We start from the raw sequence: 25290 nt of genomic DNA, 5'->3' as shown, positions 1-25290 counted from the left end.
TTAATCAACTCCCAAGGTTAAGTAGATATTTGTACAAATAGAAAAGAAGTATTAGAACTGTAGGTCTTCCCCTTACTTTTCCTTCATCATTCTCTTCACATTCTTCTCTCAACCCAAGACAATTGACAGAAACCAATTAAAAGACAGAGGCAGAACAGTCACACAGCAAGAATAAAGAGATCCTTACTTTCCCATTGGAATCTAGTGGGTTTAAATCTTGAGTAGTGGCCCTGGCCGGTTGGCTCAGCGGTAGAGCGTTGGCCTGGCGTGCGGGGACCCGGGTTCGATTCCCGGCCAGGGCACATAGGAGAAGCGCCCATTTGCTTCTCCACCCCCAGCCCCCCTCCTTCCTCTCTGTCTCTCTCTTCCCCTCCCGCAGCCAAGGCTCCATTGGAGCAAAGATGGCCCGGGCGCTGGGGATGGCTCCTTGGCCTCTGCCCCAGGCGCTAGTGGCTCTGGTCGCGGCAGAGCGACGCCCCGGAGGGGCAGAGCATCGCCCCCTGGTGGGCAGAGCGTTGCCCCTGGTGGGCGTGCCGGGTGGATCCCGGTCGGGCGCATGCGGGAGTCTGTCTGACTGTCTCTCCCCGTTTCCAGCTTCAGAAAAATACAAAAAAAAAAAAAAAAAATATCTTGAGTAGTGACAAAGAGTGTGAGTGAGGTCAAACAACCTGTTAAAGTCCCCCAGTTGGTTAGCTCTTTCCTTTGAGGTGCCACCTGGGAACAGGATTCGAGTAAGCATCGAAACATAAAAGACATAACCACACCACTAAATAAGAACCTACTATGTAAGTACCAGGTATTTATACCTACCATGCAAAGAGGAATCATTATCCTCATTTCACAGGCAAGAGCAAGAACTCAAGGCTAAGCCAATTGACTTGCTCAAATATTGGGTAGTTATTCTGGGATTCCACTTATGGTCATGTTGCTACCATATAACTACATTCTTCCTTATTTAGATGAATGACTCCAAGGAATGGGGTGTCAGAAGTATGGTAGGGATTCTTAATGCTAGATTCCTAATGCTGGATTCCATGGGGTCTGATCTTCTCACTGACACCATAAGAGACTCACTGCCCCAGTAATCCACAGCTACCAAGATGATGATATTAAAATAATAAAACAATAAATGTACTTCAGATGCCTTATCTCATTTTATTTTTAAGCAAGAGAGAGACAGACAGACAGGACGAGAGAGAGATGAGAAGCATCAACTCGCAGTTGTGGCACCTTAGTTGTTCATTGATTGCTTCTCATACCTGCTGTGACCAGGGGCTACAGCAGAGCGAGTGCCCCCTTGCTTAAGCCAGTGACCTTGGGCTCAAACCAGTAACCTTGGGCCTCAAGCCAGCGACCTTTGGGTGCAAGCCAGTGACCATGGGATCATTGATCATGCTCAAGCTGGCAACCCCACGCTCAAGCTGGTGAGCCCACACTCATGCCAGCAACCTCGGGGTTTTGAACCTGGGACCTCAGCGTCCCAGGTTGATGCTCCACCCATTGCACCACCACTGGTCAGGCTCATTCATTCTTCTAACAACCTATGAGGTGGGTCTAGTCATAGCCTCCTTTACAGATGAGAAAACACAGTCCCTGAGAGGTTATCTTGCCTAAGCTGCACAGGTGGAACCAGAGCCCTAGCCCCCACGTACAATCCCACATTGCATCAGGGAAATATAGTAGATCACTCAAGTTTGTTGGGATTAGGGAACGTGTTGAAAATTATTGTTTTACAGAACAAACTAAACTCTCTATTCTGGTTTTCAAGATCCTTCACGATCTTGTCCGTAGTTTTCAATCTTATGTTCCATCATTTCCTTTCATAAGCCCTGTGCTCCAGAAATTCTGTTTTCTATAAATACCTTGAGTTTTCTCACTTGCTTAATGCTATTCCCTGTTGCTGAAATGGCATTTTTTATGAATTCCACAATACAAAATTTCATCTACAATAAAACTTCCCTCCCCACAAAGAGAATCTCTTCCACTTCTGTGCAAATCCTGTTAAAAGATCTAATGAAACCAGAGAGAAGAGAGAACTTTAAGCCTACAAAAGTCGCCATCCTAGAAGCTATAACTCTAAGGGCAAAACAAAGTGTCCAACTTATTCATGTAAACACTGGAGTGTCGACTGGAGCCAGACTCCGTCATGGTGTCTGGATCTGGGAAGCCACAACTTCTCTCCATGCCAACAGCCTCATCTGTAACAGGAACTAACAGTATCACTTACCTCACTGGATTCTTATGAAGGCTAAGTTCCTATCTGCAAAGTGCCTAAAATAATGCATGGGTCACGATAAATGCTATACAAATAGTTACTATTATAAGTTGTTGGGGTTTTTTTTTTTAAATATACATTCATGTATGTATATGAAAAGTGGCTTAGATCACCAAACCTTAAAAAAGAATAGTCAGAGATGAAAATCTTTCAGAAAGAGCAACATAGGTGTTAAGGAAATAAATTGCCTTATGAAGAAGAGAACCAGTATTTTTTTTCCTCTCGAAAGTCACAGATCAAGAGTTCATACAGCCTGACCAGGCGGTGGCACAGTGGATAGAGCGTCGGACTGGGATGCGGAAGGACCCAGGTTCGAGACCCCGAGATCACCAGCTTGAGCGCGGGCTCATCTGGTTTGAGCAAAAAGCTCACCAGCTTGGAACCAAGGTCGCTGGCTTGAGCAAGGGGTTACTCTGTCTGCTGAAGGCCCACAGTCAAGACACATATGAGAAAGCAATCAATGAACAACTAAGGTATCGCAGTGAAAAACTGATAATTGATGCTTCTCATCTCTCTCCATTCCTGTCTGTCTGTCCCTGTCTATCCCTCTCTCTGACTCTCTCTCTGTCCCTGTAAAACAAACAAACAAAAAAGTTCATACAACTGAACATGATAAAGTAATTGGTCAAATCATGGCAAAACCAGCTGATTATAGACTTATAGGTAAAATACAATAATATTGGAATCACAGAGTATATCTGGGTGCCTGAAGGAGTCTGTCTTAGGCCAAAAACATTTAAAAACAGATAGTTTCTAAACTTAAAAACAGACCAATTCAAAATTATCTATTTAGCCTTGGAATATAATTTTTTCAGAAAAACAACGTTTTACGTATTGTCTGGGTTCTCTGGCTAACCATAAAAGCCAATTTAACTTAATATTACTTGAGTAGTAATTATAGATTTTTAACATTAACATACTATTCTAGTTACCAGATTATTTTAATATTAACATATATTACTAATTATGTACAACAACAATGTGTTGTAACAAATCATATTTATTGTGGGAGTGGGAATTCACAAAATCATACATCATGAATCCAGGAGGGGATTTGCATCACAGGTAGGCTCACTACACTCCCTGGTTTACCCAGGGTAGTGCCGGTTTATACTTGTCATTCAAATTATTAATAGCTCCCTTTCATTTTCAAACGTGTCCTGGTTAGGATGGAAACTAAATGGTTAGTGATAGTATCTTTACCCTTATAATGAGGTAAGAAATTCAGCCACAGAACAGTGCTGTGACTTAGCCGATGTCATCTAGTTATAAAGTGACCAGAATTAGCACCCAGAAATACTAGCTCCTAGTCCAGGAGTCTCCCTAATATACTGCATGGACTCACCAGGAGCAAGACAGTAGTGATGACTGCCAGGGGAGCGGGCGGTGTGTGCAAAATATAAAATGCATGGGAGGAAGTCGCCCCCCCTTCCCCACGGAACTTCACAGGGTCAGGCGCTGAAAGCTCAGAGATTCAAGGGATCCTTGCTTGTGAACCCTACTTCTGTTTCCACTGTACCCACATGTAGCTTCTTCCCACCACCCTACTGATGTGGGACAGATTACGGGGGAAATAAGGAATTTCATTTTGGACATCTTAAGTTTGGGATGTCATTTCAACATTTAACTGGAGATATCAATTTGGGAGTAAGCTATGAAAGGGTGTGCCTGAAGTTTAGGTCACTCATCACAAGGGCAAAAAAAAAAAAAAGAGTTCTGCAGTACAGAAAGTACAGAACAGGGGCCAATGAGGGGTGAGCGGGGAGGAGATGGAAGAAGCCTCAGGGCATTGAATACCCTGCTCCCATAATGAGGAAAGAAATGATAATGCTCACGGCAATGATGATGATCTAGTGCAGCTCCTATCATTACCTTATTGGAAACGTTATGTTCCAGGATCTCCACCAAGTGCTTTATACATAGTAGCTTAGTCCAGAGATTTTCAACCTTTGTCATTTCATGGCATACATAAACTAATTAATAAAATTCTGCAGCACACCAAAAAATATATTTTTGCCAATCTGACCAAAAAAAAAAAAAAGGTGTCATTTTGGTTCATTCTCAGTGGATAGAGATTGTTGTCATTCTTTTTATTTGACAATCTAAGGAAAAAGAGGTCAGTGTCCCTGACTAAAGAGTCAGGTACCACATGTTTTAAAAGTTCTTGCGGCACACCAGTGTGCTAGGGCACACGGGTTGAAAATTGCTGCCTTTGTTCTCTGAGGAAGAAAATAATATGTCCAGAGAGGCTACATAACTTAACTAAGGACACAAAATAAGTAACAGCAGAAATGCACACTCCTGTCTCACTCAGAGAGCTCTGATCTTTCTCCAATGTTTTGCATATTGGGATCTTATTTTCCCTCTTCTTTCCTTTGTCCCTTATATGTGATGACAGATGGTCTGGCTTATAAATATTTTTTTTCTGTGGAAACATAAATTTTTTTATGTTTCCATAGTTAAAATAATTACATGAATCATGTGACTTCAGAACTAAGATGTCAATACTTTTTTAAAAATTTATTTATTTTTTTCTTAAGTGAGAAGTAAAGAGGCAGAGAGAAAGACTCCTGCATGCACACCCACTGGGATCCACCCAGCAAGCCCCCTATGGGACGATGCTCTGCCCATCTGGTATCATTACTCTGTTGCTCAGCAACTGAGCTGTTTTAGCGCCTGAGGCATGCCATGGAAACATTTTCAGCGTCCAGGGCCAACATGCTCCAACAGAGCCATGGCTTTGGGAGAAGAAGAGAGAGAGAGAGAGAGATGGCTAGATAGATAGATAGATAGATAGATAGATAGAGATAGAGAAAGAAGGGAGAGGGAGAAGGGTAGAGAAGCAGATGGTCATTTTTCCTGTGTGTTCTGACCAGGAATCAAACCCAGGACTTCCATACACCAGGCCAATGCTCTATAGCTGATCCAATTGGCCAGGGCCAAAATTTGTTTTTCAATTACAGTTTTGTCAATGATTCTTTTAGTAAGTATGTAGACCATATTTTTGTGCCAAGTATGTTCTACCAGATGAGAAATGAAAGATGTTTGCTCTTAATTTGCACTATTTGTATTGTGGCCAAGGTCTTATTACAAACCATGTTTTAAAACAACCATGAACTATTATTTGTAAAAAAGAGACACTCCTTAGAAAATCATTAAACAGCCTGACCAGGAGGTGGCACAGTGGACAGAGCGATGGACTGGGATGCGGAAGACCCAGGTTCAAGACTCCAAGGTCACCAGCTTGAGTGCAGCTCATCTGGTTTGAGCAAAAGCTCACCAGCTTGAGCCCAAGGTTGCTGGCTCAAGCAAGGGGTCACTCAGTTTGCTGAAGGCCCGCGGTCAAGGCACATATGAGAAAGCAATCAATGAACAACTAAGGTGTTGCAACACGCAACAAAAAACTGATGATTGATGCTTCTCATCTCTCCGTTCCTGTCTGTCTATCCCTCTCTCTGACTCTCTCTCTGTCTCTGTAAAAAAAAAAAAAGAAAAAAAAAGAAATTCATTAAACAATATTAACCAACACCCTATTTTATATGCAAGGCATGCAGCTGCTCGTTTAAGGTGGGCTTGGGATTTATTGAGGACAATTTTTCTTGAGAAGACAAACCTGTTGGGAAATTTGAGATATGCAATTTATACATAAGTATAAAATTCTATAACAAATATTGCCTAGTGTTAAAATGAAGCATCTGTTTTTAAAATTATATTAATAAAAAGTATAAGTATTTCTATTTTGCTAAGAGTAGTTTCCGGCAACTGTGCTTTTATTACATGACCTTGCTCCCTGGCAACACTCTCCTGGACTAGGAATGATACCTGGCCCAGAATGGACCATTCATATTTTTTCTTTCAGAGTTGGAATTCAACGTGGAGAAGCAGACCCAGCTCTAATGACTCCATGAATGAAAGGCATGCTATCTGCAACTGTGGGGTGGACTTTTGCCACAGAAGTGCAATGCAGACAGCAGAGAAAAGACAGAGTGAGGTTGGAAGACTATGCAACTTAAAGGAGGCAGGGAGTCACGGTGCTGGAGGCTGAATGCTTTCTAGAGCCCCATCTCTATCCCTCTGAAAGTGGGAGTGTCCTCCTTCCCCTCCAATTTCATATCTAGCTTCATATTTCTTGGTAATTTCCAATTTTTGTGTAAGGAAGTGCCAGTAGGTTTCTGTGACTTGGATCTCAAATGGCATTAATTAAGATATCCATTATTTTGCATTATATATATAAAATACTTGAATGTATGTAGGTTTAATTATAATGATAATACATAAAATTTTCTTTGCTATGGTAGCAATAAATTCAAGAATTATTTTTAAGAAAAGTAGTTTCATAATTATTGATATTAATTCAAGTTTCTCATCAGCTATAATCTATACTCTGATACTGACCTCTCCCTCCCAAAAAACACCAGATCTTTTAAAGCACTTTTAAAGAATAAGAGCCTGGTACAGGCAGCGAGTTTGATTCTGAAGTGACAAAGGAAGACGACTATTGTTAGGAAGGTAAGTCTTTTCTAGCTGTTTCATGCATTTAACTCGAATCACCCACAACTAAGAAGAGATCTTAAAGCACAGGGACAATGTCTCTTATTTCTTGTGTACAGTGACAAGCACAGTATTTGGAAGACTATATACTATATACACTGATCACAAAAATTAGGGGATATTTCAAAATGAATATAAAGCAATAAACTATTCCCTAATTTTTGTGAAGTATTTGATCAAATCTTGATATTTACAAATTCTTTACACATTGAGAATTTGTTGTCATTCCACCATTTAAATAAAACATTATGTCTCTCCAAAGTGAAAAAAACAGATACAGCAAGGAGCAATGGTTTTTACAACCAAACTTTCACAGTGAGTTTCTCATAAAACTTGTTGCTACTAGAATTCTGTGGAGTTCTTCATAATCTAATTTTCTGTAGGAAACCACAGTACCTAAAATAGGGAACTAAAATTTTCATTTAGAAATGATCTATATTGTTTTAAACATTTCGTTGGGATCCAATTGGCATCTAGGGCTAGATAAGTCTAATTTTCTTTTCCGATTTAGACATTTTATAGCAGAAAAAAATGTCAATATACTCCATCTTTTTTCTTCTTGTAGGGTATGTCACCCAAACTCTATGCTTTTGTCTTTTCACAAAGGAAGGATTTTGAACACCAAAAGGAACTAGTAGAGGCTATAAGTCAAATAGGGAAATGAATCACAATGTACCGCTATTCTTTCTTGGCTCAAGAGATTGCCAGTCTGTGTATCTGATTGATAGTTATCTTTGAACCTTCTCAGGTTTGTTATGCAGTCAAGGTACTGTATTCTTGAAAAAAACAGTAGGGGTAAGGCAAGCATGAATTACAGACAGAAAACCCTAAAGATATTCCCTTCTGTACATCTTAGAAGAAAATCCAACAAGGTCCAGCACAGCCTGGAATTCCATATTACGCTCTAGATATCACAAATTGGCAGACTTTTAGCAGCCAATGGAGCAGGTGGGTAAGTAAAGATGTGAAGGCAGCCTGACCAGGTAGTGGCACAGTGGATAGAGTGTCGAACTGGGATGCAGAAGGACCCAGGTTTGAGACCCCGAGGTCGCCAGCTTGAGTGTGGGCTCATCTGGCTTGAGCAAAAGGCTCACCAGCTTGGACCCAAGGTCGCTGGCTTGAGCAAGGGGTTACTCGGTCTGCTGAAGGTCCATGGTCAAAGGCACATATGAGAAAGCAATCAATGAATAACTAAGGTGTCACAATGAAAAAACTGATGACTGATGCTTCTCATCTCTCTCCGTTCCTGTCTGTCTGTCCCTATCTATTCCTCTCTCTGTCCCTGTTAAAAAAATTTTAAAAAAAGATGTGAAGGCAGAGAAAATCAATGCTTTGAGAGAAAGAACACAGTTGTCTGTAAGTTTGTAGAAGAAATCACACTCCAATTCTAGCAAATCAAAGTTGTAGGTTCAATGGGCTAATTTGACATAGGTGAGAAATTATGTTCTAATGTCAGCAATTATACCCTTAACCATAGCTGGTAGTTTCATAAATGCTAACTGACGGCACAGAAGATATAATGGGCAATACAGGATGCTCAGCAATACAATACTGGTGACAACCCATCCCCACTATTGAAAAAAATAACTCAAAATGCAAAATGACTAATCAGATACAGAATATGAACGCTTTTTGCAGATTACTGTGGCTTTGACATATTGCATCTACTCTGACTGCTCTCGGGCACCGGGCAAGAACAAGAGCAAGAGAACAATTCATCACATCTACTGTTTGTGCTTCAATGGCCTTAATAATATAACAAAAACACATTTGTTAGGTTCCTTCTAATTGCAATATCCATAAATAATAAAGACCTGAACAACACACTTTGTGACACAATGAAGTCAGGTTACAAATAAGACACAAACACAACCATTTCAAGTCCCAAACAATTTCAAACTCAGCTTAACTTTCTACTTTACAATTGACATAAGAAATAGCCATAGACCAAAATCAGAAAGCTCATATGCCCTGAAAACTCCTATATTAAAGTTCCTTTCACAGAAAAATTCACGCACACAAAAGCAGACAGTATAGTACAAATTAACCGCACACCACTCCCACGTACTGTCACTGAGTTTCACCAGTTATCACCTCGTGACCAAGTCTGCTTTACCTACACCCCAACTTGTGCTTTCCCTGTATATCACATCATTTCATTCCTAAATATTTCAGTAAATCTTTACAATTTTGACTGAACATTGATAGAATTTGTGAGGTTTTATTTATTCCCATTGTCTTTTATTTTAAATTCCTATATCAGTAAAAGAGAGCAAATTGATGTTTATTGAAGGCAAGAAGAAAATTTAGATTTTTCTATTTTTTTCTGGAATATTTAGGATGTAACTATAGATGTAATATATATATATGTGACATATATATATCACATATATATATATTTGGCAAGATACAGTCATTCAGTATAACAAACACTCACTGAGCACTAGGGATGGGGCTCAGTGATGGGGACATAAAAATGAGTAAAACAAAGATCCTTCCTCTAGAATGGGTGAGACAGACACGTTAACAGAACAATAAACATCAATGTCAAATCAATCCATGAGGCAAAGGAGGACAGTTGAAAATAGGAACATGTTCTAAAAATGGCATGTTTTTCAACAGACCAAAGAATAATTTCTTACTATTTCCCATGGGATTGAGGAAAGCACCTTTTCCATAATTCTTACACAAGTGGAGAACACAAATTACAATACGTGACCAGATCATACAAAGCAATTAAAGTAGCCAATAGTAACAAGGCATTTGAAATAACTTAGTCACTACTGAAAGTGGAAAAATACTCCCCAGGTAGTTAGTTGCTTTTTCTTCCAAGTTCTGACAGCAAGTTATATGTAGCTATCCTCAGAGTTTATTATATTATGATATTATATTAATTATAATTATTTGTTTATGTAGTGGTCTTCCCTCCAGACTGAGTCCTGGAGGATCAGGTTTGAATTTATTCATCCTGGGATTTATTTATTTATAATTATTTTATTTTATTTTATTTATTATTATTTTTTTAATAAATTTTTATTAATGGTAATGGGATGACATTAATAAATCAGGGTACATATATTCAAAGAAAACATGTCTAGGTTACCTTGTCATTAAATTATGTTGCATACCCCTCGCCCAAAGTCAGATTGTCCTTCGCCACCCTCTATCTAGTTCTCTGTGCCCCTCCCCCTCCCCCTAACTCTCCCCCTGTCCTCCCACCCCCACCCCTGGTAACCACCACACACTTGTCCATGTCTCTTAGTCTCATTTTTATATTCCACCAATGTATGGAATCATGTAGTTCTTGTTTTTTTCTGATTTACTTATTTCACTCCTTATAATGTTATCAAGATCCCACCATTTTGCTGTAAATGATCTGATGTCATCATTTCTTATGGCTGAGTAGTATTCCATAGTGTATATGTGCCACATCTTCTTTATCCAGTCTTCTATTGAAGGGCTTTTTGGTTGTTTCCATGTCTTGGCCACTGTGAACAGTGTTGCAATGAACATGGGGCTACATGTGTCTTCACGTATCAATGTTTCTGAGGTTTTGGGGTATATACCCAGTAGAGGGATTGCTGGGTCATAAGGTAGTTCTATTTGCAGTTTTTTGAGGAACCACCATACTTTCCTCCATAATGGTTGTACTACTTTACAGTCCCACCAACAGTGAATGAGGGTTCCTTTTTCTCCACAGCCTCTCCAACATTTGCTATTACCCGTCTTGTTGATAATAGCTAATCTAACAGGGGTGAGGTGGTATCTCATTGTAGTTTTGATTTGCATTTCCCTAATAACTAATGAAGCTGAGCATCTTTTCATATATCTGTTGGCCATTTGTATCTCTTCCTGGGAGAAGTGTCTATTCATGTCTTCTTCCCATTTTTTTATTGGATTGTTTGTTTGTTTGTTGTTGAGTTTTATGAGTTCTTTGTAAATTTTGGAAATTAGGCCCTTATCTGAGCTGTTGTTTGAAAATATCATTTCCCATTTAGTTGGCTGTCTGTTTATTTTTATATCAGTTTCTCTTGCTGAGCAAAAACTTTTTATTCTGATGTAGTCCCATTCATTTATCTTTGCCTTCACTTCTCTTGCCATTGGAGTCAAGTTCATAAAATGTTCTTTAAAACCCAGGTCCATGAGTTTAGTACCTATGTCTTCTTCTATGAACTTTATTATTTCAGGTCTTATATTTAGGTCTTTGATCCATTTTGAATTAATTTTAGTACACGGGGACAGGCTGTAGTCGAGTTTCATTCTTTTGCATGTGGCTTTCCAGTTTTCCCAACACCATTTGTTGAAGAGGCTTTCTTTTCTCCATTGTGTGTTGTTGGCCCCTTTATCAAAGATTATTTGACCATATATATGTGGTTTTATTTCTGGGCTTTCTATTCTGTTCCATTGGTCTGAGTGTCTATTTTTCTGCCAATACCATGCTGTTTTGATTATTGTGGCCCTATAATATAGTTTAAAGTCAGGTATTGTAATGCCCCCAGCTTCATTCTTTTTCCTTAGGATTGTTTTGGCTATTCGGGGTTTTTTATAGTTCCATATAAATCTGATGATTTTTTGTTCCATTTCTTTAAAAAATCTCATAGGGATTTTGATGGGAATTGCATTAAATTTGTATATTGCTTTGGGTAATATGGCCATTTTGATTATATTTATTCTTCCTATCCAAGAACAAGGAATATTTTTCCATCTCATTGTATCTTTTTCGATTTCCCTTAACAATGCTTTGTAATTTTCATTATATAGGTCCTTTACATTCTTTGTTATGTTTATTCCTAGGTATTTTATTTTTTTTTGTTGCAATCGTGAAGGGGATTATTTTTTTGAGTTCGTTTTCTAATATTTCATTGTTGGCATAGAGAAAGGCTATGGACTTCTGTATGTTAATTTTGTATCCTGCGACCTTACTGTATTGGTTTATTGTTTCTAATAATCTTTTTGTGGAGTCCTTCGGGTTTTCGATGTATAGGATCATATCATCAGCAAAAAGTGATACCTTTACTTCTTCTTTTCCAATATGGATGCCTTTTATTTCTTTGTCTTGTCTGATTGCTCTGGCCAGAACTTCTAGCACCACGTTAAATAAGAGTGGAGAGAGTGGACAACCCTGTCTTGTTCCTGATTTAAGGTAGAAAGTCCTCAGTTTTATGCCATTTAAAATGATGTTGGCTGATGGTTTATCATATATGGCCTTTATTATGTTGAGATATTTTCCTTCTATACCCATTTTGTTGAGAGTCTTAAACATAAAATTGTGTTGTATTTTATCAAAAGCCTTTTCTGCATCTATTGATAAGATCATGTGGTTTTTGTTCTTTGTTTTGTTGATATGGTGTATTACGTTAACCGTTTTGCGTATGTTGAACCATCCTTGAGATTCTGGGATGAATCCCACTTGATCATGATGTATTATTTTTTTAATATGTTGTTGTATTCGGTTTGCCAGTATTTTGTTTAGAATTTTAGCATCTGTATTCATTAGAGATATTGGTCTGTAGTTTTCTTTCTTTGTGCCATCCTTGCCAGGTTTTGGTATGAGGGTTATGTTGGCCTCATAAAATGTGTTTGGAAGTATTGCTTCTTCTTCAATTTTTTGGAAGACTTTGAGTAGAATAGGAACCAAGTCTTCTTTGAATGTTTGATAGAATTCACTAGTATAACCGTCTGGGCCTGGACTTTTATTTTTGGGGAGGTTTTTAATAGTTTTTTCTATTTCCTCCCTGCTGATTGGTCTGTTTAGGCTTTCTGCTTCTTCATGACTCAGTCTAGGAAGGTTGTATTGTTCTAGGAATTTATCCATTTCTTCTAGATTGTTGTATTTGGTGGCATATAATTTTTCATAGTATTCTACAATAATTCTTTGTATATCTATGATGTCTGTGGTGATCTCTCCTCTTTCATTTTGGATTTTATTTATTTGAGTCCTGTGCCTTTTTTCCTTGGTGAGTCTTGCCAAGGGTTTGTCAATTTTGTTGATCTTTTCAAAGAACCAGCTCCTTGTTTTATTGATTTTTTCTATAGTTTTTCTGTTCTCTATTTCATTTATTTCTGCTCTGATTTTTATTATCTCCTTTCTTCGGCTGGTTTTGGGTTGTCTTTGTTCTTCTTTTTCTAGTTCCTTAAGGTGTGAAGTTAAGTGGTTTACTTCGGCTCTCTCTTGTTTGTTCATATAGGCCTGAAGTGATATGAACTTTCCTCTTATTACTGATTTTGCTGCATCCCAGAGATTCTGATATGTCGTATTTTCATTTTCATTTGTCTGTATGTATCTTTTGATCTCTGCGCTTATTTCTTCTTTGACCCATTCATTTTTTAGAAGTATGTTGTTTAGTTTCCACATTTTTGTGGGTTTTTCCCCCTCTTTTTTGCAGTTGAATTCTAGTTTCAAGGCTTTATGATCAGAAAATATGCTTGGTACAATTTCAATTTTTCTAAATTTGCTGATATTGTCTTTATGGCCCAACATATGGTCAATTCTTGAGAATGTTCCATGTACACTAGAGAAAAATGTATACTCTGTCGCTTTGGGATGAAGTGTCCTGTAGATGTCTATCATATCCAGGTGTTCTAGTATTTCGTTTAAGGCCACTATATCTTTATTGATTCTCTGTTTGGATGACCAATCTAGAGCTGTCAGCGGAGTATTGAGGTCTCCAAGTATGATTGTATTTTTGTTAGTTTTTGTTTTAAGGTCAATAAGTAGCTGTCTTATATATTTTGGTGCTCCTTGGTTTGGTGCATATATATTAAGGATTGTTATGTCTTCTTGATTCAGTGTCCCCTTAATCATTATGAAGTGACCATTTTTGTCTCTGAGTACTTTTTCTGTCTTGTAGTCAGCATTATCAGATATGAGTATTGCTACACCTGCTTTTTTTTGGGTGTTGTTTGCTTGGAGTATTGTTTTCCAGCCTTTCACTTTGAATTTGTTTTTATCCTTGTTGCTTAGATGTGTTTCTTGTAGGCAGCATATAGTTGGATTTTCTTTTTTAATCCATTCTGCTACTCTGTGTCTTTTTATTGGTAAGTTTAATCCATTTACATTTAGTGTAATTATTGACACTTGTGGGTTCCCTACTGCCATTTTATAAATTGCTTTCTGTTAGTTTTGTATCTAGTTTGATTCTTCTCTTTTGTTTTTCTATCATTTGTTTCTGTTTGTTTGTGTTCCATACTTCTTTCCTCTGTTGCTACCTTTTTTAAGTCATGTGTTTTTGTGGTGGTTTTTTCTAGGGTGGTTACCATTAAGTAATGAAAAGGGTACCTACCATATTCATTGTAGTACCCTATCTTATAAGTATTTCTGCACTTCATTGTCCTTTGCTACTGTTAATCTCCATTCTCTCCCCCCTTTTTTTTCCTTTGTTGTCACAGTTTAAGTTTGGTTTTATTGTGTTCTTGGTGGAGCTGTTACTTGTGGTGTTGTTTTCTTTTGTTCTTTGAATCTGGTTGGAAAACCCCCTTTAGTATTTCCTGGAGTGGGGGCTTTCTCGTGATAAATTCTCTCATCTTTTCTGTATTTGTGAATGTTTTTATATCTCCTTCATACTTGAAGGATAGCTTTGATGGGTATAGTATTCTTGGCTGAAAGTTCCTCTCTTTCAGGGCTTTAAATATTGGGGTCCACTCTCTTCTAGCTTGTAGAGTTTCTGCTGAAAAATCTGATGATAATCTAATAGGCCTTCCTTTATATGTTGTACTCTTCTTTTCCCTGGCTGCCTTGAGAATTTTTTCTTTGTCATTGGTTTGTGTCATCTTTATTATGATGTGCCTTGGAGTGGGTTTGTTGGGGTTAAGAAAACTCGGTGTTCTGTTTGCTTCTTGAATTTGAGGCTTTAGTTCTTTCCACAGGCTTGGGAAGTTCTTGTCTATTATTTGTTTGAGTATATTCTCCATTCCATTTTTTTTCTCTTCTCCCTCTGATATACCTATTATTCTTATGTTATTCTTTCTGATGGAGTCAGATAATTCCTGTAGGGCTTTCTCGTTTTTTATTATTTTTGAGTCTCTTTCTTCTTCTCTCTGTTGTGCCTCAAGTTGTTTGTCTTCTATTTCACTAATCCTATCTTCAATCTGGGTTGTTCTGCTAGCTAAGCTTGTTACCTCGTTTTTCAGCTCGTGAATTGAGTTTTTCATTTCTGTTTGATTTGTTTTTATAGTTTCAATTTCCTTGGTAATATATTCTTTGTGTTCATTGAGTTGTTTTCTGATCTCCCTATATTGCCTTTCTGTGTTTTCTTGTATATCTCTGAGTATTTTTAAGATTTCTATTTTAAATTCTCTGTCATTTAGCTCCAAGGCTTCCAATATGTTAAGTCTTTTCTCCATAGATTTTTCCACATCTATTTGTGTTACCTCTCTTTCTTTTGTATCCATAATATTCGATTTCCTCTTTCTTATTGGCATCTGAGGGTGGTCTTGTTGATAGCACTAATTAGAATTAATAAAGAGTAAAAAGTAAAAAAAACAAACAAACAAACAAAAAAAAAACCAAAGGGTAAAACACCCCACAAAAAAAAGCAGTAATAATTTATTATTTCCCCCTTTTTTTTCTTTCTTCTCCTTCCCTCCTCTCCCCTCCTCAGGAAAATATCGTGCCTATAATGGAGGGCCTGGTTTGCGGTGAAGAGTTCAAGGGGCAAAAAAAAAGGGGAGTAGGGACCTACTAAATGCAAAAAAAAAAAAAAAAAAAAAAAAAGGAAGAAAATCTTAGACAAGCATAAGTTGATCTGCCTGCGGGTGATGGTCAACTAAGAGATATAATGAGAGGGATAAGAGGGAACCAGAAAAAAGGACAAAAAAAGGAATAATAAAGAAGAAAAAAAATAAAAATAATAAGTAAAAATCTGTTGTATTAAGTGGAGCGAAGACCAAATACAATGGAGACCTTGGGTTGGGAGGACCCAAAATGCCACAAAAATAAACTAACAAGAAAAAAACAAAAACAAAAGCGAAAAAGAAAAATAAAGCCAAAAAAAACCTTGAGTCCCAAATTAACTAATTTGTTCGTGATTGAGGATTAAATGGGAGGAAAGTAAAATGAGAAAAGAAAAAACGAATAGAAAGGAAAGAATAAGAAAAAGAGAAAAACGAAGGAAGAAATAAAAAAGGAAGAGAAAAAAACAAAATAAAGCAAAAACAAACAAACAAAAAAAACAAACAAAAGAGGAGAGAGTTAGAGTTAAGTGTCCTGGAGTATAACCCCAAAGGAGGGTGAGGATGAAGAAGAGAAATAAAATGTAACACTTATGGGTAGTGTAGTTCAAGAAAAGGGAAGCATAAGATGGGCAGAGAATAGAAGGACCGAGGTGGAGGAAATAAAGGCAATAAGATAGAAGAAACAAACAACAACAACAACAACAAAAAAAAAAATTAGTGGAACAAGTTGTAAAGTCTGTGGATTTTTCTTGATTTTGAGATGTTAACTTCTTCCTTTTTCTTTTCTCTTCCTCTTCCTGGTCGGTGACTCTGTACCCCAGGCTCTGCCCCTGTGTCACATTTAGGTAGGGATTTGCAGTTGATGGGATTCTATGGCAATGTCATATAATTGGCTTTAGTCTTGCTGGTAGTCAAGGCTTGTTGGCGTTTGCAGGGTCCAACGATGAGAGAGTTTGCTTTCGTGGATTCTCTCTCCTAGTCCCCCCTTCCTGAATTAGCAGCCTGGTGATCCAGCTATAAGGCTGCCACTGCTTCTGCCTGGGGAGTAAGAGGCTCAAAGAGCTGGGAAATCCCCACTCAGTGCAAGGCTTTGGGGAGGGCTCTGGCAGTCAGGGCCTCCAGTGTAATCAGGCGGGGGTGGGAGTCAATTGTTGTCAAGGTGACTGTTCAGCGCCTAGCATTCAGTTGGACCTCTCAACCCAGGCTTTCCACACTTTGTAGCCTGTTTTGGCTGGTAAGAAGAGGCACTAGTCTCTGCTTGCGACTAGTGTGGTATAGATCTTATTATCTGCCAAGTCCTTCTTGTTAGCGTTTATCCCTGAATATGGAGGCTCTATCAATCAGAAGTTGCCCCCGCCCCTTTAGCGAGAGGCACTAAAAAATATCACGCCTCTTGTCTTGGGTCGGTGAACTGAGAGAGATCTTATCAATTAGAACCGAGGGTGCGCAGATTTCACGGGTTAAGTTAATTTTAGTAATTGGGTCGCAGCTGTGCTCCCGAAGGTATTTCAGGCTGCCTGCGCGTGCCCCTCCCCCAACGCTTGATTGTTAGCTTGAATGGCTGGGTGAGGTGCCCCGCCCGCGGAGAGAATCTCCCAAGTAGGGAATACCGCCCTGGGGGCTCTCCCGCTCCCCGTGCGCGAGCCACTAGGAACGTTAGCGGTGCTCGGTCTGCAATGCTTGGTCTGCAACCAGACTGGGCGCGCGCCAGCGGCTGCTCGCCGCTCCGGAGTGTGGGCGGTGCTCGCTCTGCAACCGACCCGGGCGCTGCTCGCGGCGGCTCGCGGTGGCGGCTGGCGGCGGCTGCTCGCGGCTGCTGTTCGCGGCTCCCGAGTGCGGGATGACTTACCACAGGCGCACTTCCTCGCGGCTTGAATGAACGTCCCTGCGGTAGCTTCCTCCACACCCTCGTCTCTCAGATTCAAGTGATAACAGTCCTTTTGCTTTCAGTTTGTGTGGAACTCCGTAATGCTCCGAAGATAAATTTTCCTGTTTCTAGTTGATAAATTTGTTGTGATTTTGGGGAGATCTGTCGGACGCGCTGCTCACGGCGCCATTTCCGTGACGTCACCATATAATTATTTTATTTTTACAGAGACAGAGAGAGATTCAGAGAGAGGGATAGATAGGGACAGACAGACAGGAACCGAGAGATGAGAAGCATCAATCATCAGTTTTTCGTTGTGACACCTTAGTTGTTCATTGATTGCTTTCTCATATGTGCCTTGACCGCGGGCCATCAGCAGACCAAGTAACCCCTTGCTCGAGCCAGCGACCTTGGGTCCAAGCTGGCGAGCTTTGCTCAAACCAGATGAGCCCGCGCTCAAGCTGAAGACCTCAGGGTCTCGAACCTGAGTCCTCGGCATCCCAGTCTGACGCTCTATCCACTGCACCACTGCCTGGTCAAGCTATTCATCCTGAGATTTAAAACCCATTCATGCATTTACTAGAACAAGGGTTTATTGAATAAATAAATGAATGAATTACTTATAGGTGACTTCTAATAAAATCTCAGGCACTATAAAACATCACAGAAGGGTTTTTGTTATTTTTAAGAATAGATTCTAGTCTCCCTTGCCTGGCACTTACTGCCTTTCTATCTACATCGTCCCTACTCTACCTTTTGAACCTTGTCTCAGCTACTCCCTTCTCTCGGGTCTTGTGTGTGAATTTCTTTCTTTCTCTCAGAAGCTCTGTGCTTTCTCATCTCTATGCTCTTACTCAGTAATCTTTAATGTTTTATATCATGTAGCCCTTTCAAAATAAAATATTTGAGCATACTTAACACTGTACTAACATACTATGTTTATCACAAAGCAATCATAAAATAGAAGAAAACAGACATTTCAAACAAATGAGGTAAAATATATAAATAGAAGTTTTAATCTTTTCTTCCCATACACCAAGCATTATTTTGTATATGCTTCACTTTGAAAATCACTGATTTATATCAAAGGAAAAAATCTTACAGAATCTTTTGTAAAAATGAACTGAACCAAAACATTTAACAGTACATGAGGAAACAGTGTAACTGTCAGTTAATTTCATTAGCATCATTATCATCAACGCAGTTTCCTTGTACTGGAATAATGTCCCCACACTTATTCTCTAGCCTCACTCTTATATGTCAAACCCCTGGAAGGCCAAATTTAAATGTTATCTCTTCAAAGAATTGTTTCAATGCATTTCTTAGGGGTCAGGATTTCTCAATGTAGGAGGTACCAAACCCTATAAGGCTTTGCAAGAAGCCATGCCTAAGAAACTAAAATAAAGCTAGAACAGCTGGAAAAAATTAAGGATAGGTTTACGAAAAATAATACAAATGAAAAAAGATGTGATTATTAACCCCAAGAAAAATAAAAATACAAAAAAATATAATCATAGTATATTATCTGGATCTACAGTAAACAATGTTTAAATAGGCCTAATAGAAACACTGACTACTAATTTAACAAAAACTTGTAATATAACCATACAGGAAAGATGAGCCACTATAACAACTTCAGAACCCTCAATTTTTATTAGCAAAAATCTAAATAAAAGAGATTAATCAAAAGCTAGACATTTAGGCATACCACTTTAAAACTTACAGATAAATACCAGAAGAAACACCTAAACTACTTCTTCAAAGTGACCGTCTCTGAGAAATGTTTGAAAGGTAGAATTGTTTGGTACTATTTAATTTTAAATTTTTGGGCCCTGGCCGGTTGGCTCAGTGGTAGAGCGTCGGCCTGGCGAGCGGAAGTCCCGGGTTCGATTCCCACCCAGGGCACACAGGAGAGGCGCCCATCTGCTTCTCCACTCCTCCCCTCTCCTTCCTCTCTGTCTCTCTCTTCCCCTCCCGCAGCCGAGGCTCCATTGGAGCAAAAGATGGCCCAGGCGCTGGGGATGGCTCCTTGGCCTCTGCCCCAGGCGTTAGAGTGGCTCTGGTCGCGACAGAGCGACGCCCCGGATGGGCAGAGCATCGCCCCCTGGTGGGCATGCCGGGTGGATCCCAGTCGGGCGCATGCGGGAGTCTGTCTGACTGCCTCCCCATTTCCAGCTTCAGAAAAAAAATAAAAATAAAAAATAAAAAAATAAAAAAAAATTTTGTACATGTATCATATTGATCACACATTTTGAAAATAAAGGCAATTTTCTTAAATTTCAAAATTAATAGCCTTCCATGTAAAATGGAAAGTCGAGCATATGTATTCAAATCTACTCTCTCCAGAAACTTCAGTAACACAACAGAGAAAGGATTTAGAAAGGCACAGAAATCTCTCATAAAGAGGAAAAAAACGATAAAGAAATAGAGAATAAGAAAAGATAAAAAGTTCAATGCAAGAGGCCCAGGAACCAAATAAGATTCCAGAAAGAGACAAACGTAATTCAAAAAAATTTCTTACAACTGAAGAACATGCATTTTTAGATTGAAAAAGTTAAACAATGCTAAACAAAACAGTTAAAATATACCTAAACCAGGGCACATCAACATGAAATTTAAGAACAATGGGGAAAAAGAGAAGATCTTGCAAGCTTCTAGGGAAATAATAATTTTGTATAATAAAATCAGCAGTGAGAATGGCACCTGTTCTTCTCAATGGTAATGGGAAAAGTTAAAAGGCAAGAAAGCAACACCTTCAAAATTCTTTAAAAAAGCTTAGAATTCTATATCTAGTCAACATATCCATGTTTTAAAAAAGCATTTTACACCATGCAAAGGCTCAATATATATATATACTCCAATGCACTCTTTCTCAGGAATCTATTAGAAAATGTATTCATACAAAACAAGAAAATGAAAAACAGGAAGACATGGAATCCAGGAAACAGGAAATCCAAAGGTTCTATTGATCAGATCATATTAAAACAGGTCCTGAGTTACTGGTTTTAAAAAAATCAAATCAATACAAAGGCAGCAAGTTGATTTTTGAAGTGTTTAAATATTTCATGTGCCTTTAGATTTACCTAGTTACACTTTTACATCAATCTAAGCATAAAGGAGATTTCAAGAGATTTGACTCTTACCTGTAACACAGCAGCTAGTAAGTATACTACTATGAAGATTACAGTTAAAGAAGTGTGACCACTTTTCATCAAATGAATCGTGTAGAGGAAAATTAAATGTCCAGGAATCACTAAAAGCAGTAGAACTTGAGCAGACTTATTATTTACTCCTGTAATATAAAATGTAAAAGTTATTAAAAACAAAATTGTATTTTGGTTAATAATAAGTCATACCTATTAAAATTTGAGAATTCCCTTTAAGCTACTACATCACATAGCATAACATAAAATTCAATTGCTAAAAACAAATTTCAACTATTTACAATTCACTTAATTCTTTGAAATTCTCACTTTATCTTACATGTCAATTAAATAAAAGATGGTTGATAAAAACTAGTTCTGAAGAATATTGGTCAGACTTTAATACCTATCATAAGAAAAATACAAAGTTTTTAAAGTACTGAAATGTTCTAACTTTTATATTTCCTTTAAATTTTTTTCACTGATATCACAAGGCAGGGCATTTCCAATCCTCATTCAAAAGTCAAAAATTGTTTTAGTTTTTTGGTAATCACATGCCTAGTTGACATAAATAATGCACTGTTCCTTGTAATTGAGGTTATCATCCCCATCCTGTTTGTTTGGGATCAAATGCCTACATTTAGAAAGGCCAAAAAAGATTAACATAGCAAAGGCAGTACATCCATCTGTCTCCCTAAATCCACTAGTAATGTCTGCTTGCGTCCATGAGGTTCCTCTTTCCTAACTCACAAACAAGATATCTTAGATAAAGGGACAAAAGTGAAAAATTATACAAAGTTCCTCAGCAACTGCAGAATTGATACAAATGATTTTGCCCACTGAGATTTAATGAACAAAATCTATTTAAAATCTAGCACTCAGAAATAAAGTTGTGCAACATTCACAAACAAAATATGTATTCAACAAATGTTGCCCACCTATACTCACAGAGAGGATTAGTTCCTGAAATTAAATATGTATATAAAAATCCACAAGCACATACCGGGACCAAAGAAAGTTCTACATGGAGAGTAACAACCTTTGGGTTCATCAGGCAATTCTCCCGGAATGCTATGTAAATGGAGGTAGGTAGAAATCCTGCTAGCCTGAATGGCCACCAAATTACCACCAATACCTGTAAAAGGAAAACAAAGTTGGTATACTCATATTTTAAACAACTTCTATAAATTCAACCAGCTGCAAGCTTCTTTATGTCATATCCTGGGCCAATAAGACAAGATATAAAGTTCTTCTGAAATGCTGATTTATTTATGTTGAGGTAGATATACCCGAGGCATAAAAAAATCATTGTTATAAAAGACATTTTTCAAATCTAAATTCTGGTCTGAAAGCAGATCAAAATAAGTAATTTTTAAAAATTATTGTCAATACCAAGATTTAAAACTAAGTAACAAGATATATCATGTTTATCATCTTAATGTGAGGGAAAAAAGTTAGATTTATTCAAATAGACATGGCTTGATACTTTCTTCACTTTACTAAAAAAATCTGTATACGGCACTAAAAAAATCTCAAGAAAGTCACTTCTAATCTAGATTATCCTTATATACTCTGAGAAGAGTTGATGACAAGAGGTGAACCCACCCCACTTCCAAGGTGAGGCAGGACACCCAAACTCTTTCTCCTTTGACAGAATATGGGAAGAGGAAGCAGAAGTCATTAAAGCAAGTAGGAAAAAACAACTGAAAATTTCAAATTCTTAAATGCTGAGTGTGGGCTAGCATACTTGGGAGTCCTAGACACAAGGCATACACATTCACTTGCCAGCTATTTCTGTAAGTCTCCACCAAGAGCTTGTGAGATGGACGAGATAGGGCAGAAGACGAGACAGCTAACCTTGGTGGCACACAGCAAGAAATCACATCTATTTCTGAATCCCTCTCTCATATAATGCAAAAGCCGCCTGGGGTAGGGAAGGAAATGTGAGCACTACCAGACCCCAGAGAGAGATCAGTTGCCACTAAAGAAAAAGTAGAAGCAAAGCTGTCTGCTGCCAGAGGAGTAGAAGAACAATCCTGCTTAAGCCCAGTCTGGCAGAGTTTGATTGCCAACAGCGGGAGGGGAAGAAACACTAAGAAAGCCTCACCTCTGAGGACCAAGTGCATAAGAACTGCCTAACACTGAAAGCAGTGCAAGAGAATACCAAACTCTTACACCAAGTAAACAGCACCAGCAGCCTATTGTAAGAAGAGGAGCAGGAGCACAGATAGTTGAGTCTTCCGTGCTAGGGCATACTGTATTCCAGTCTTCACACTAAGCATAAGGCAGCAGGAGCTCATCAATAAAGAAATTTGAAGTTAGTGGTGCACTGAACATAATTATGATAACCACAAAAAAAGCAAAACCAGCTCAAATACTGATTAGATCGACTCAATCCTCCATACTAATGATCTAACAGAAGAAAAACTGTACCTTATTTCTAGGCATAAATTGTTGCTAAACATCCAACAATATACAGGAAGCCCCCCCATCCAAGGAATTACCTTGTCCCAAATGTCAGTAGTATTAAGATAGAAAAACCTTATACTAAAATAATTGATGCCTGACCAGTGGTAGTGAAGTGGATAGAGCATCACCTGGGATGATGAGGTCCAAGATTCAAAACCCCAAGGTCACTGGCCTGAGTGCAGCCTCACCAGCTTGAGCACAGGGTTGTCAGCTTGAGTGTGGGATCATAGACATGACCTCATGGTTGCTGGCTTGAGCTCAAGGTTGTTGGCTTGGCTGGAGCCCCCAGTCAAGGCACATATGAGAAGCAATCAATGAACAACTAAAGTAACACAATTATGAGTTGATGCTTCTCATCTGTCTCTCTTCTTGTTTCTCTCTCACACACACACAAAAATTAAAAAAATTGATGTATGCTTCCACTATCTAAAACTGAGAGAACATGCCTCTAAATAATGTGAGTTAAAAAATCATAATAAAAATTACAAACTATTTGTAATTGAATGGAAATTAAACACTACATATAAAAGCCTGTGGGATGCAGCTAAAGCAGTACTAAGAGGCACACTTATAGTCTTAAAAATGCATATATTAGAAGTGAACAAAGGGTTACTGAGCTAAGCATCCATCTGAAGAAGCTGGATGCACTTAAAACCTGTATAATTTTATTAACCAATGTCACCCCAATAAATTCAATAAAAAAATAAAAAACAAAAGTTGGAAAAGAGAGAAAAACAAAATAATAAAAACAGAAAAAATTTAAGAGATCAATAAAAACTAAACACTGGTTCTCTGAAAAAAACACACAAAAACATCATGAACCAAAAAAAAAAGGTGAGGGGAGTAATAATTCCAATTACTGCCAATATTTTTTAAAAAATGAATATTCTGAACAAGTTTATACCAATAAACTTGAAAACTAAAAATAATTTTTAAAAATTCTAAAAATATCTAACAAACTTAAGAAGAAATAGAAAATCTGAAACATTTTAAAATGATTAAATAAACTGAATCAAAGTTTAAATTTAAAATCATCCTTGCTAAATCACCATACCCACATAGGTTTATTTGCCTGTTTTTTTAGTATGTTCTGCCAAATATTTAAGCAACAAATAATTGCAATCTTACACATATTACTTATATTACAGTATAGAATAAGAGTGAGTATATCTAACTCAATAAGGCTAGCATAAGTCTGGGTTCAAAATCATAGGCTAATCTTAAAAATAAAAATAAATATAAAAATACTAAACAAACTATTAGCAAATCAAACCCAGAAAAACATTAAATGCATATATAAATACATCACAATCAAACTAGATTATCCTGGAAATAAAAGGCTTATTTAATATTTGAGAATAAATTAATGCAATTCACCACACTAACAAATGAATGGAGGAAACAATATCATTATATGAATAAATGCAGAAAAATTGATAAAATTCAATGTTTTGTAATTAATAATTAAAAACTCAGCAAACTAGGAATTAAAGGATACTCTTTAACCTGATAACCACACACACACACACACACACACACACACACACACACACACACACACACAGAGAAACCTGAGATGTGACAGACGAGGTGCTGCAGATCCATTAAGGGTGCTACAGACTTTTCAATAAACAGTGCCAAGATAATTGGTTATTAATATGCCCAAGAAGTCCAATGAAATTGGATCTTTATTCTCATATTATATGCAAAAAACAATTCCAGGTGATTTAAAGACATCATGTGAAAAATAAAATTATTAAGCTTTAGAAGGTAATAGAAAATGGATGGGAAGAATTTTTTTAAGAATAGTAAAAGTAGCTTGGCTGGGTAGCTCAGCTGGTTAGAGTGTTGTCCCGATACACCAAGGTTGCAGGTTCAATCTCTGGTCAGGACATGCAAGAATTAACCAATGAGAATATAAAGAAGTGAAACAACAAATTGATGTTTCTCTCTCTCCTTTCCTCTCCTCTAAAATCAATTAAAAAAAACAATAAAAAGGGTAGAAAAGGTGCAAACCACAAAGGAAAAGGTTGATAAATTTGTCTACAGTAGAATTGTAAAATCCTGATCATCCATACACACTGTAGAGAAAGTGAAAAGACAAGATCTTTGTAACACAAAGGACTCCCAACTAGAATATATGAAGAACTTGAACCAACCACCAAAAAAGGACAAAAGTACAGATTAATTCACAAAAGAGGTTAATGTAAATTGCTAAACTTTATGAAAAGGTGCTTAACCATATTGGTAATTAGGGAAATGCAAATAAAAGCATAATAAATATCATTACATAGTTTAAAAACTTCAGCCTG

The 25290-nt window shown here is 37.8% G+C and overlaps 1 protein-coding gene across 4 annotated transcripts in view; it reads right to left on the bottom strand.

Moving 5' to 3' along the window:
- SLC41A2 (solute carrier family 41 member 2) overlaps window positions 1-25290 on the bottom strand; it is a 122657-nt gene that overhangs the window by 6612 nt on the left and 90755 nt on the right. For all 4 annotated transcript variants that reach the window (XM_066356229.1, XM_066356247.1, XM_066356256.1 and 1 more), the window contains exons 9-10: window positions 21513-21644; window positions 20510-20658 (exon numbers count right to left, since the gene is read on the bottom strand). In XM_066356229.1, the coding sequence (XP_066212326.1) occupies window positions 20510-20658; window positions 21513-21644 (281 nt within the window). The remainder of the gene's footprint in view (window positions 1-20509; window positions 20659-21512; window positions 21645-25290) is intronic.

Source organism: Saccopteryx leptura, chromosome 1 (assembly GCF_036850995.1).
Source record: "Saccopteryx leptura isolate mSacLep1 chromosome 1, mSacLep1_pri_phased_curated, whole genome shotgun sequence".
Lineage (NCBI taxonomy): Eukaryota > Metazoa > Chordata > Mammalia > Chiroptera > Emballonuridae > Saccopteryx > Saccopteryx leptura.
This window is presented reverse-complemented; position numbering and strand designations above follow the sequence as displayed.